The sequence below is a fragment of the Myxocyprinus asiaticus genome, chromosome 41 (genome assembly GCF_019703515.2).
Source record: "Myxocyprinus asiaticus isolate MX2 ecotype Aquarium Trade chromosome 41, UBuf_Myxa_2, whole genome shotgun sequence".
Lineage (NCBI taxonomy): Eukaryota > Metazoa > Chordata > Actinopteri > Cypriniformes > Catostomidae > Myxocyprinus > Myxocyprinus asiaticus.
The window spans coordinates 24,677,038-24,692,171 of NC_059384.1; the positions used below are offsets into that span (position 1 = coordinate 24,677,038).

The window sequence follows — 15,134 nt, forward strand, 5'->3', positions numbered from 1 at the left end:
AGCTACAGAGGTTAGTTTACTCTCCGTCTCTGTAGCGGATGTAACCCGATCCTTCCGACGGGTGAATATCCACAAAGCCGCTGGCCCAGACGGCATTCCGGGCCGCGTCATCAGAGCGTGCGCGAACCAGCTGGCTGGTGTTTTTACGGACATTTTCAACCTTTCCCTCTCTTTGTCTGTAGTCCCCACATGCTTTAAAACATCCATCATTGTGCCTGTACCAAAACAATCAAAAATAACTTGTTTAAATGACTGGCGTCCTGTTGCTCTGACCCCCATCATCAGCAAATGTTTTGAGAGACTAATCAGAGATTACATCTGCTCTGTATTGCCACTCAATCTTGACCCGCTGCAGTTTGCTTACCGCAACAACTGCTCCACTGATGATGCCATTGCATCTACAATACACACTGCTCTCTCCCACCTGGAAAAAAAGAACACTTATGTGAGAATGCTGTTTGTTGACTACAGCTCAGCATTCAACACCATAGTGCCCTCCAAGCTAGATGAGAAACTCCGGGCTCTGGGCTTAAACAGCTCGCTGTGCAGCTGGATCCTGGACTTCCTGTCAAGCAGACGCCAGGTGGTTAGAATAGGCAGCAACATCTCCTCATCACTAACCCTCAACACTGGAGCCCCGCAGGGCTGTGTTCTCAGCCCACTCTTGTATTCTCTGTACACACATGACTGTGTGGCAACACATAGCTCCAATGCCATCATTAAGTTTGCTGATGACACGACGGTGGTAGGTCTGATCACTGACAATGATGAAACAGCCTACAGAGAGGAGGTGCACACTCTGACATGCTGGTGTCAGGAGCACAACCTCTCCTTCAACGTCAGTAAGACAAAGGAGCTTGTGGTGGACTTCAGAAGAAAAGACAGAGAACACAGTCCCATCACCATCAATGGAGCACCAGTGGAGAGAGTCAGCAGCTTCAAGTTCCTGGGTGTCCACATCACTGAGGAACTCACATGGTCCATCCACACTGAATATCGCAGCATCAGGACCCGCACCAGCCGACTCCATGATAGCTTCTTCCCCCAAGCAATCAGAATTCTGAACTCTTGATCTTCCACGATCAAAATACATCAGCACTGCACTTTATTACCCTTACTCTTATATCTCACACCGGACTGTCATAAATTATATTATTATTATTATATTATGTTCTCTCTTAACTACTGACTATCAACCGACAGCCTGAATGTCAATACAGTACAATAATGTACATTCTATATATATATATATATATATATATATATATATATATATATATATATATATATATATATATATACTTTTTTTAATATATTTTTTATTTTTATTTTTAATTTTTATTGAATAATGTGTATCTATATAGTAAAAAATAAAAAAAAACAGCATATTGTATACTGTACAGTGTATGTTATTATTTGTATATTGTTGAGTGTAATTATGTGTATAACAGATGTTTAAATTGTGTTGTTAATTTGATGTTATTTTAAATTGGTATATGTCTCATCACTGTCACGACTGCTATGTTGATCAGAACTGCACCCAAGAATTTCACACACCATTGCACTTGTGTATATGGCTGTGTGACAATAAAGTGATTTGATTTGATTTGATTTGATTTGAAATCATACTATAGTCCAAAAGAGAGGGGAAGCTCGCACAAGTGTAGAAAAAGTCTTAAATTTTTTTAGTTTATTGAGAGGCCAAAAACAAAACGTTTTCGATTTACATCGTCATCAGTGTCCCATTAACAATAGCGGGCCTGATTCCATTTATAAAGAGGGAGTATTTACCATATTTGTCCTAATAGAATAGACTTAAAAATATACAAATGTTTGCTAAATGTTATAGACATATATTGCCTCTTTATATGGTATACCAGCATTCACATATATTACTAAAGCAAAAAAGACAAGTTATCAAGAATCTATGTGTATATATCAGGAGATAGAGAAGGACACAAATTATATAAAAATTACATATACAAAAATTACCCATTATATTATTATATCACAACCATAAACCAATAATATTCATTATTCAAAGAAGAATTGTTATATGCATACAAATCAGTAAGGAATTGTATTTTGTGTCATATATGCATTATACTTTGAGAAATGCCAATTATGTCAATACAAATGTTGATCATGCATAGTTCAAAAATATGGGCATAGTACAACAATCACCTGATATTCAAAAATGTCTACATGTATTTCCAAAATTAAACTGTACATAGTTATATTTGCAAATATACCATGATTCAAATCATAAGCATTAGCAAACATTTGTATATTTTAAGTCTATTCTATTAGGACAAATACGGTAAATACTCCCTCTTTATAAATGGAATCAGGCATGCTATTGCTAACGGGACACTGATGACGATGTAAATCGAAAATGTTTTGTCTTTGCACTGAGCACTTTTTGCACTTTTGCACTTTTTGGCCCCTCAATAAACAAAAACAATTGTAAGACCAACAAAATGAACACATGCAAAAACATGCACTGGTGCTGGCATGCCGCAATGACAATGCAATGAAATACTTCCACAAAAACATAATGAAGGGAGTTTCTTTTAAACCTTTCAGGACACATCTCTGTTTGAACAAAGATAAGTTATACTGAATGAATCCGATTGTTGTCTCAAATAGAATGACTAGATAAAATCTGTATACTTTTTAGATGTATATGCTAACTGCATGGTAAATATCTAAAATTTAAAAAATTATTAGTACCATTCACCGTAGATAAGGTAAGGAATTGTATACTTTTTACCTTTTAGACTCAACTTTAGAGCTTTTTTTAAATGCACGGGAACTTTAAAAAAGGTACTGTGGTGGTACCTTGGTACAGTGATGATATCAGATGATAATACCATGGTACTTACTGTATGCCATGATATTCAGTGTTTAACATAGTCATGTATTGTACTAAAGTATTGACTGCTCATTGTACTCCAATGTATTTTAAAGAATACAAAGTACAAAAACCATGGTATTACCACTGTAGCACGTCCAATAAAACATTGTGTAATGATGGTACATTTGGGAGCATTTAAGTCTATCATTTTTAAAGAATACAAAGAAAGCATTAGCTAGATTAGAGAATGCAAAAATTATTTTCAGAATAGTCCACTCTTGCCCTAATTTACTAAAGGTTCGCGTAGTGTTGGGTTTGAGTCCACCTTAGTCGAATCCAAGTCAAGTCCGAGTCTTTAAACAATCGAGTCTGAGTCGAGTCCGAGTCCAAAAGGGGCAGAGTCAGGCTCAAGACCGAGTAATAACAGGCCGAGTCTGAATGAATCTGTTCATGAATCTGAATTCAAATTGTAACTGTAAACACAACACACATATTTTAAGCTTATTTTAACTTTCACAACTAAGAATAAACAATTGTCAATATAAATGTAACACAAACACCTCTAAATTTTATGATTAGTTCCCTGCTGAACAAACTTCAAAGTGGTTTCAGAGTGAAAGCATATGCTTAGGTGTATGAAGACAAAACTATCGTTCAACACACTTATTATTGCGTTCTGTTGACTTTTTCAATTATTTGTTTCTTTTTCCCCTCCACTCAAACATAGACTAAAGAAAGTGAAAGCTGCGTTAGTCATTAAAACCAGAGTTACTATTTTTTTGAATAATTCTTTTTTATTTCTACTTCATTTTTAATTTGTTCTTTCAATTGAGTTTACTTCTATCTAAAATGATCCCTATTTAAAGAAATAATATATACTGAGATTTCTGTTTTGTCTCAATAATGAGTCAACACAGTAGTAATTAGCACTCGCTGAGAAGTTACGTCTCAGGAATTGATTGTAAATGCTACATCCGAAAACACTGGTAAAGCCCACTGCTAACATTAGGGCCATTTAACACTGATATGATTGTTAATTCACGGAAAACATGGGGCAGTTCTTCACACTGCTTGTGCACCTAAAACCCTGATGTGTCCATGTGTTATTGTAAAAAAAGGGGGTATTGTACAAATGTATTTAGTACTACCTTGAAGAAGCTATTTGACAACAGATACTCACGTACTTTATATTCCACAAGACAAAATGGTAACTGAATTTAAACAAATGATCCTGTTCTAAAGTTTACATTCCCTTGGTTCTAAAAGGATTAGTTCACCCAAAAATGAAAATTCATTCATGTTTACTCACCCCTGTGCTGTTATAACTCCATATGATTTTCTTACTTTTTCTTAACACAAAGGGAGAAATTGTGAAAAAAAAATAAAAAAATAAAAAATAAAAAAATAAAATAAATAAATAAATAAATAAATAAAATTTGTGCTCAGTGATGTCACACAATGGCAGTTTATGGTGACCACTTCTTCAAGCTTCAAAAGGACACAAAAGTATAATTCAGAAGTCTATCAAATTATTGTATGTGACTCATGTCTTGTTCTGAAGGAATACGATAAGGTTTGGTGAGAAACAAAATGAAATCTGATGTATTATTAAGTGAAACTCTTGACCGTTGATCTCCTGTGCGCGTTCATGTGACAGACTGCACGTGAGCTTTAGAGCTACTGGCACGAGAGCAAACCCTTTAATATGGTGTGTTGCTTTCTCTATGATTAATGACTGTTTGTGTAATAATTGTTCATGAATCCCTGCATTGTCCTGAGCTGTGAAACTGCCCACTTTTCTTAAGAAAAATACTGTACATTCTTTGGTTTCCCAGCATCTTCTGCACGTTTGAGTTCTTCTCAACAGTGGCTAAATGATATAGACATCCAGCTTTTGACACTTAGGACAATTAATGGACACATACACAACTATTACAAAAGGTGCAAACATTCATTGCTCAAGAAGGCAACACAAGAACCAAGGGGATACAAACTTTTGAACAGGATGATTTGTGTAAATTACAGTACATTTTGTGTAATGTAGTGTTTGAAGGGCAGTACTATGTAAAATATATAATATTTTATCACTTATATTTGCATACATTCTGAAAGGAGTGTGAAAACTTGTAGGCCTAAAATAAAAGGGGTATGCAAACTTCTGCAATATATAGTTTGTGAAAATTTATATTTTATTTTATATTTTGTTTTTCACTATTTAACCACATTTTAGCTTTTTTAAATTTACAAATTCCACGTAGCCTATTCTATCCATAAAATTTCATATTGCATGTGTAATTATGAGTAGACTTGTCATGTCAGGTACACATTTGAAGGTATATTTGAAACACAAAATTCAAAATACAATCCCCACATCTCAACATTTAAAGGAACGTTCCGGGTTCAATACAAGTTAAGCTCAATCAACAACATTTGTGGCATAATATTGATTTTCACAAAAATTAATTTAGACTCGTCTCTCCTTTTCCTTAAAAAAAAGCAAACATTGGGGGCCTGGGTAGCTCAGTGAGTACTGATGCTGACTGCAACTCCTGGAGTCACGAGTTCAAATCCCAGGGTGTGCTGAGTGACTCCAGCCAGGTCTCCTAAGCAACCAAATTGGCCCTGTTGCTAGGGAGGGTAGAGTCACATGGGGTAACCTCCTCGTGGTCGCTATAATGTGTGGTTCTCGCTCTCGGTGGGGCGCTTGGTGAGTTGTGAGTGGATGCCGCGGAGAATAGCGTGAAGCCTCCACACGTGCTATGTCTCCGCGGTAACGAGCTCAACAAGCCACATGATATGATGCACAGATTGACAGTAAGGCAACTGAGATTCATTCTCCACCACCCAGATTGAGGCGAGTAACTACGCCACCACGATGACTTAGAGCGCATTGGGAATTGGGCATTCCAAATTGGGGAAAAAAGGGGAGAAAATAAAAAATAAAAAAAGCTAAAATTGAGGTTACAATGAGGCACTTACAATGGAAGTGAATGGGGAAAATGAAAGTGAATGGGGCCAATTTTTGGAGGGTTTAAACACAGAAATGTGAAGCTTATAATTTTATAAAAGCACTTGCATTAATTCTTCTGTTAAAACTCATATTATTTGGGCTGTAAAGTTGTTTAAATTTTTACAGTCGTTTTAGTTTTTTTTTTTTACATCGTCATGGCAAAGAAGTTGTAAAATTGGCTATAACTTTACACAGAAAAGGTTAGTTTGTGATTTTATCACACTAAAAATCATGTTAACACACATATTGTTTATGTCTTGTCTATACTTTTGAAACAGTCAGTATTTTAACGTTCAAAAATTGGCCACATCCACTTCCATTTTTAAGTGCTTCACTGTAACAGATTTTTGCTTTTTTTTTTTTAAGAAATGGAGGGACGAGTTGAAATAATTTTTTGTGGTAATCAACATTATGCCACAAATACTGTTGATTGAGCTTAACTTGTACTGAACCCGGAATATTCCTTTAAGTGCTTGTATTATGTAAAAAATGCAGTGTAACTGTCTGAATGTGACACTTGTCTGATTTACCTCAGTGCTCGTGGGGAAAATGAACATTCAGAAAACACCTCACTTACATTTTCATGAGTTGCATCTGGTCACCCAATCTATAATAAACAAAACATTTCACCGCCCAAAGTAACTTCATATTTCATCATGCATTTTATTGTGGAAAAAAACTGTAAAAGAACATATTTAAAGCAGCTCGTCAATGCTTTTAAAATAGAAAAACAATAAATAAGTGCTGTTTATCTGTTTAGAGTTGCAGTCTGCTTTAGCAATAAAAAAAAGCTCTGCAACTATTTAAAAAGTTACAGTTAATTCATCAAGGACCAGTTTAAGTTGACAACACTGCGTGGTCCATAAGAGACTACAGATGTCTATATGTGTGGATACATTACGCCTAAAAAGACTTAATAGCCGAATATTAATAATATTTTTCTGAATTTGTATTTTTATATGTTGTTTTAGTAAACTGTGACTTGACTTAATGAAGTTCTTAACCACGATGAAACCATGATGTGAGCACCGTCTTGGCTGCACAAACGCCGCATGTGATTATACCAGTTGCCAGGTCCCATGCCATGCAAAACTACCTTGTAGTTTCTAGTACATTGGTTACATACCTATCTTTATGTGTTCGTCATGCCAGCCACCTCGGTAATCGATGTTATACAGCAGTCTCCGTAGTAACATTCATGCGTAGTTGACTGAGTGTGCTGCTCTGCACGTGTGTGTGTGCGTGTGTTTGTTCAGCACGGTGAAACAAACTATGGCTATGTCTACGACATCAGGGGGTGCTACAGCTGCTTGCAGACAGAGTCTCCATTTATTTCTGTTTCAGTATTTTTATTTATTTATTTTGTTCATTGCATCACAAATCAAATACCATGGACTCGGTTGGACTCTGAAAAAAATATCTCAAGTCCCAAAGGCTCGAGTCCAAGTCAAGTCTGAGTAAAAATGCATCCGAGTCTGTGACAAGTCTAAGTCCATTAAAATTGGACTCGTGACTCAGACTCGAGTTCGGACTCGGACTCGAGTCTGAGTCACAAGTCCAATTTGAATGGATACCCCAACTCTAGGTTTGTGTGTATAAAAACACGTGCAAACAAGGGCCAAGTTGATCTACTAACACAGTCTTTTATGGATTGCATCTTTCAGATGTGCAGAGTGTTTCCCTAAAATAAATATGCAGTTTAGATGCGTGCCTCCAGATGTGCATAATAAAGGGCGTTGTCGATGCAAATGAATCAAATTGCACCCGCAAGGTGATTTATCAAGCCGGAAAGTCATATCAGAAGCGGTAACTGTGAAAGCAAATTAATACGAATGAAAGCCAGAATTTGATTTGCACTGTGCATCATGCTGTCATAGTGGCAAAAAAAAAGAAAAGACTTTAAGAATGGAGAAAATATAGAACACCCATTGATGACACACATTAATGTGAAATTGAAGTTTTATTCTGTTATTTTAGAACTCAATATCCAAACTGATTACATACTGTTGATCATAAAACGAGCAGCGAGCGTTGGTTCGCTCCAGTCCAACCTCCTTGTCTCTTTCAAGCTTTAATATGGTCATGATATTTGCGGTTTGAAATTCAGATTTCGTTTTAGTATACATCAGTGGTGCGATGGCTTAACGTGTACATAATATTGATATTGTATTAAAGAGAAGAGTTTGATACTACTTTTACACTTGCTAATTAGCATGTATTTTATGATGATCTTGTATAATCCTAAAAATAAATATATTAAGAAATAAATGCTATATTATATTGAATACAAATAAAATAGTATTATTAAGTAACAGCCGTACTGTAAGTGAGCATACATTTGGTGCAATTGGCACACGCAAAAGCCTCATAAATATTTGCACGTGTAGTTATTTGCACAGTTTTTCTTAGTAAATCACCCGCAAAATGCCATGCACACGCAATTTGATTGATTGCACAAGCAAATTAGTACCCATTATTTGGGATCTTAGTAAATCAGGGCCTCAGTCTGAGCTTTTTTGGATATAGAGTATTTGAATGCTGAGATGTTTTTCCCTCCTTTCTTTGAAGTTCTGTAATAGAAAAAAAGAGCAAATAAAAGTCCCCATCTCTTCTATTTTAGTGAGCAGCAGGTGAGGGCTCTCTATTTCTCTCGGTCCATTACGCACTCTACATCCTATTATTATTTACTGCAGGGATAGAATGCAATTACACCAAGCCGACTTTAACAGATTCATGAGCGTTTTCTGAGCTCTGGAACTCCAAAGACATGAAGAAGTCTTCTGAAAGGCCCTTTTTATGAAGTAAAGATGGGTCAGTCAGTGGTTGTGCGTTAACCCCTTGAACCCTTTGCCAAAACAACCCCCTCCCCTTCTCCCCGTCAGAGAAAGACTGTCCTTTTCAAAGTACAGTGACAGTCCGAACAAGAGATGTCCAAATGTAAGCCCTCTTGTGACTGGTTTTGCACCTGCCACTGACCAAAAGACATCACAAAATTATCAAAAAACCCAATAATGGAGAAAGAAATACAGAAATTGGTCTCAAAGAAAGAAAGACATACAGAGAGAGAATTAGGGAAAAAGAGAGATAGCGAAGGGAAAGTTAAAAGCCTGTAAGCCCGATCTATAAAAATGGTTTATAAAGAAGAGAGATTAAAGAGAATAATAACATCTTGTTAGAGGCAGGCAGCAACACTACGGCTTCTGGAGAGAAAGGAAGGAACCAGGCTCTGTCACAGAGCCCAGGCGGGATGGTAATCGCCACGGCCATTTCAACCTAATGGACGGCTGATGCTTTGATGAGATGAGGCCTTCAACCCTTTGAGAAGGGGGGCTGCGCTCCTTTAGAAGTTCTCACTGGCAACAGCCATTGATTTAGCCCTCAAAACAAAAATAAAAAAAGGAAAGAGAGGAGAGTGAAAAAGAGAAACTTTTCCAAATGGACTGGATGGTTCATTTATTTGAAGAGCTCATTCTTTTTCTTGTGGTTGGGGTCGGCAGGTTTCCTTTGATGGAACGGCTGCAAATCGCAGCCCAGCAGCTGGTCTTGTGTCTGAATCTAGTTATTTTTAATATCCTATGCATTTATCACACGTTAATCCTTAATGCATTTAATTAATTTGAGGCAATATATAATGAACAAAAAAAAATTCACATGTGGATTTTTAGCAAAATTGCACTAAATGCAAAATTGCAATTGGTTCGGTCAATTTTTCATGCCAATTGTTTTTTTTTTTTGATTGGTTAACATATTTAGGCTGCAGACAGATGAAAGAGACAAGTGTGATTACTCAGTATACTTATTTCAGGAATATGTTAGGTTTTGTGTCATTTTTTTGAGTGGGATTCCAGAATAAATCACTTACAGAAGCTTTAAAATTGCAGGTTCTTAAAAAATCAGAAAATAATTGAATTAAAGAAAAAAATGGTTCTCGTGCAGATTTCGCCTCAGGTCGGTCTTTTGTGTAAAAGCCAGTTCTCACCATTTTTTTGGTAATGAGTAAGGATTGTTTTTGCAGATCTCAAATACTTTTTTTTGCAGAACGGAATTATACAAAACATCAAATTCCCATTTTCCCATTTTCTGTCCCCTGTTTGTCACTAATTACCCTTCATCATAGAGGAATTCTTTGCAGCAAAATCTGGCCAAACCAATTAAAAAGAACCATGATAGCCATGATCAGATGGTGGTTGTCCTTTAGAATGTTGAGCATGCATAATTTGCTGGAAATTATTTTGTATTCTGTGCTCCAAACGAGTCAGTTGGCAAATGTTCCTTGAGTACACCGACATTAATGAATAGATGATCATTCTTGATTGTATTCCCAAACATACTACCAAAGACAGATTTAAAAAGTTGATTTTGTTTATGGTATCTGCTGCCATGGGTTCTGCTACCATGATCTGATTGAACTGACCCATCAGTCCATTTGTAGATGTTTTTACACTAGGATCCAGACCTTGGACCCAAATCCAGACCATTTGGGACAAATGTGAGAAATACAAACAGAATACACCACAAGGGTGACTGAGTGCCTTTATATTCTTTGTTTACAGCTGGAAACTACAAACTATGGTAGAAGCAATTTTCAAGAAGTGATGTCATGTTATAAATGTAAATATGTGACAGAGACAACTATAAGTAAGCCATTCATAGGTTGATTCCCCACAAAAAAGGGAACATTTTGTGGCTCTGTGGTGCTTTCCAAACATTGCTCTTTGTTTGAGCATCCCAACCAGCTTGACATACCAATATTGGATCAGGGTGAGGATATTTGCTTGGCTGACCAAAGGCAGATGGGTGTTTGGAAAACCTGCTTTTTAAACAGTAATTTCGCATAGCCACGTGCATCCTGCGACCACAACAACCTGTCAATCATCCTGTTACAGTTGTCATGACATTCACGTACCTCATTACACCTCATTATTTTATTTCATTTACGCTACTCCACAATGGTTCCCACTGCACTGGAGAGAAGCAGCAGGGTGGCGTTAAAGATTGTTGGTCTTCCGTGTAGAGATCTGCTGATGTTTTACAGTACATATGATGCATGAAGTAGTGTGTATTTAAAGCAAGCCAAAATGATATATTCCGCTATCATTATCTCCACAGAATGTGTGAAGTTCGCAATGTGTTGAAGATTAAATCTAATACGTAAATCATGAAATAAATATAATAACAATGTGATTTTATGATTAATAATCAACTAAAGTAAAAAAATGTGTTGTATCTATCATATCTTGAATGTTGTAACCTATTAAGAAAGACAGAACAATTGCATGGCACTGTGCTGCATCAACTTTATTTATTATTTTTGTCTTTTGAAGTGTCACATACGGTTACACCATTCAACAGTTTATTGAAAGGAAATCTGATCACCGCTATATTTCAGTGTGATACAATAAATGGCAAAAATAAAATGAGAACATACAGTTGTGTTAATTTGATTAATGTTTCTGTTTGAGATTTTTCCATTTTTAATCCAATCCAAGCATCATGTAAATGGAGCAGCTGATCGTTCGCAATTTAATGAGCTAATCAGCGTCTTCGTCCTACAGTGTGAACGAAGCTACTTTTCACAGCATTTAACTGTTAAATTTACATGACGCTTATGTGAAAACATTTAAGAACGGATGAAGCTCTGTCTTCGCCATGTTTGCAGTTTTTCACATTTCACAGTTGTAGTTCTGAAGCGAACCATCAAACTCCTCTTCCGTCGAGCAAGGGATTGTGGGCAATATTAGCCGAAAAAGTGTGCATGGATTCACACTTCTCAAATCTACTGGAAATAGTAGACCATCCGTGCTACTTTGGAACCCTTTTTGTAAACATTATCTTACATATTATTTAGGGCAGATAGTGTGCACATTGAGACGCAGGGTTTCCGAATTTCTGAAGTGGCTGAAGCTGGAATTACAGTTGTGCACATGCAAAACTGTGTTTTTTCCAACCTAGTCTTATAGGTTACTATAACTACATTTTTGCAAACTGAGTTTCACGTGCCGCTTTCTACCTTTCACTGCAGTTTCCTGGTGAAATTAACACTAGAGTTGCTACAACAACTGTGCTTTTTATTCACTTTCACACAAATCACGGGTACTATGGCTGTTTATGACTTTATAAACACTTATTTTTTGCTCTATTACTCACACTCTGCTATGTTATTATATCAGAACACTTTTACTCTAACACATAATTTGAAAAATGATAAATTTTAACGCTTACAGACCCACCTACATTTTCACACTTATTCCTATGTGATCAGCTTGCGTGGTAGCTCACATGATAGAGTATTGGACTTTGGACTCAGAGACCGAGGTTTGGGCCCAGCCAAGGACACTTAAACGAAAGTGGAAGTGAAGCAAAAGTGACATAAAAGCAACATGAAATGATGTGGTTGCTTCAGTAAATGTACTTTTAATGTAAAATTTGCTTTTAAAACAGTATTGACTAGGTTTAGGTTAAAGTTTTAGGTTAGGGAGGTACGTTTTGATAACACTTAATTTTTGAATTTTTGTACAACATTGTAAACTTGTTATGATTTTAACGTTTAAAAGCTATTTACATTTTTTCTCTCTGCAGCTTGCGACCATTAGAAGTGAATCACGTCTAAGGCACCTTCTTCTCCGTTTGCCAAGTTACTGCCCAGAATCTTTGGTAAGTCAAACGTCATTTCCTCAATCCTCCAGATCCAAATCTCTGTTTATGTTAAAACTGTCTCCTTGGCAACACAGGAAATCTTAAACAGTGACCACTGCTGCTTCCTGTTCCTCCCTAGCAACTGTGGTTTTACCTGGTTGTCTGAAAAGGGAAACTAAGATCTAGGCAGGAAAGAAGCCTCATGCCCTCCACCCTCTTTCCCTTAGTTACAAAGCTGGAATGCCAGCGCCAGTAATATGCAATTACATTCAGCCTCTAATTATCCACAGTGGAAGCCTTCAGGCCTATTTTATTTGGACATGTGTCCTGCACTAATTTGCCCAAATGGATGCAAACGGATTTTGGAAGCGGCACAAGCGTAGAAAAGCAGAGACTCCCAAAAGCTCTCCACTTCTAAAGGGTGTTAAAAAAAAAAAAAAAAAAAAAAAAAACATTTTAAAGCGTGTGCTATGTGCTGGCTAAGAAAAAGTTATACGTGCAGCTGTGTTTCAAATTGACACTCGGAATCAAAAAAGTTTTTCTACTGTAATGCGTCATAAAGCACATGAATACAGCATTTGTTTTTTTCTGTTGACAGAAATTGTTCACAAATGATGCTCACAAATGAATCTTTTTGACAGTAACTTCTTTTTTCATAAGCCAGTGAACATGTCAAAGTACTCACAATGACGTAGAACGTGTATCTCAAACAATGTCCTGTTTATTCAGTTCATTATCTTGTCAAAGCCCAGGCTTTGATGGAATGTTCTGCCTGCTACTCCCTGCATCAAGAGGATGAGGAGCGACCACAAGCCTGCAATGCTTCACACTGATCCAACATCATTCGACCGCAAGAGTTTACAATCTTAATAATGCTTTTCGTGCCTCTCATGTGCATCTACTTTTAATTAAAGCTGAGTCATAATAGGACGCTCTCTGGAGCCCTAGTGAATTTACAATAACACAAGTTTATAGGAGCTTCTCCAATACTAAAGTGTTCAGAGTTCCAAATATTTTTTTGCTGTTTGTACACAAGCTGTTCTCAAATGTCCTTTCTAATAAGACAAAATGGGTTATATAAAAGTGTGTTTATTTTTCAGTTTGCCATCACTTGAAAAAACATTTCATCACATATATTATGTTGCATTATATTTTAGTTGTGTTTACAAAGTACATGCCTAGGCCATGTCCACACTAATATGTTTTTGGTTGAAAACTCTGTTTTATGTTTTCTAACGTCATCGTTTTCCAAAGTATGTGGTATCAGAGAGCGTTCCAGTGTGAATGAGAGGTATAAATATAACAAAATCAATGTGTTTTCAACCAAAAACACTTAAGTGTGGATGTGGCCTTAAAAAATTTGAATTCTGTTATCATCTGCTCACCCTCTTGTTGTTTGAAACCTGCATGATTTTTCTTTGTCCATGGAACAAAGATGTTTAGCAAAATGTTCAGCCTGCTCTTTTCCATACGGTGAAAGTGAATAGACACTGGAGCTGTAGGACTCAAAGACGGGCAAAATAAGTACCATAAAAATAGTTTATATGATTTATACGACATATTACAAGCCTTCTAAAGCCGTAGCTTTATGTGAAGACCAGACCAAAAGTTGTTGTTTACTGAATTTCTTTTGGCTAGTTTTTTGCTACATAACTTAAAGGAATAGTTCAGCCAAAAATGAAAATTCTCTAATCATTTACTCATGTGTGAACGGCGAGCTCTCCACACTTTGCGCGTGTGTAACACTTTTAATGATATAAACCGGTGAGATTCGATACACTCTGTTTCATAACTGTTCTAGGAAGACAATATGTCAAAGAATTCAAAAACCTTGGGCTCTGGAGACATTAAAAGACACTCAAGCTGACACCCCTCCGGAGGCCTCGAGCCAAGGAGCCGATTTGGCTGGAGAATTGAGGGAAATTCGGCAAGAATTGTTGAACATGTCGGCAATGCTGACGAAGGTCATTGCTGACTTGGAAGATCTTGCTGTAATACGTCAATCGATCACTGCCATGGAGAAGAAATTCACTGAGGTGGTCACAAGAGTGGGGGATGTCGAGAAATGGATCGATTATCTGGAGTCATCGGAGAGGGATCTAGCTGCTAATCCGCTAGCGACCAAGTTGGATTTAGAGCGCATCTGGGAGAAATTGGAGGACTTGGAGAACCATAACCGGCGGAATAACGTCCGAATCGTCGGAATTCCTGAAGCCAAAGAGGGTCAGGATATGGTGAAATTCCTGGACGGGCTTTTTCCAAATCTGCTTGACATAACAGGCCATAAGCTGGAAATCGAGCGAGCTCACAGGTTTCAGGCTCGGCGATCCGCTGAGGGAGACAGGCTCCGACCAATTCTTGCCAAATTTCTGAGATCATCTGATAAAGATCTCGTGTTGTGCGAGGCAAGGAGTAAAGGAAGGCTTTTTTGGAAGAACCACAGCATTTTCTTGTTCCCAGGCTTTGCGAATTAGACAAGAGAGAAACGTGATAGATTCAAGGAATGCAAGAAACTCTTACATCAATGGAAGGTCGCTTTTGCACTGATGTTCCCGGCCAAATTGAGAATAGATGCTAAGGATGGCCGCAAAACATTTACATGCCCACAGCAAGCGATGTCCTTCATAAAAT

At 37.1% G+C, this 15,134-nt stretch overlaps 1 protein-coding gene across 1 annotated transcript in view; it reads left to right on the top strand.

The window, feature by feature from the left end:
• Nucleotides 1-15,134, top strand: part of LOC127431767 (reversion-inducing cysteine-rich protein with Kazal motifs-like) — a 92,160-nt gene that overhangs the window by 21,442 nt on the left and 55,584 nt on the right. The window contains exon 3 of the mRNA XM_051682303.1: nt 12,447-12,521. Within this exon, the coding sequence (XP_051538263.1) occupies nt 12,447-12,521 (75 nt within the window). The remainder of the gene's footprint in view (nt 1-12,446; nt 12,522-15,134) is intronic.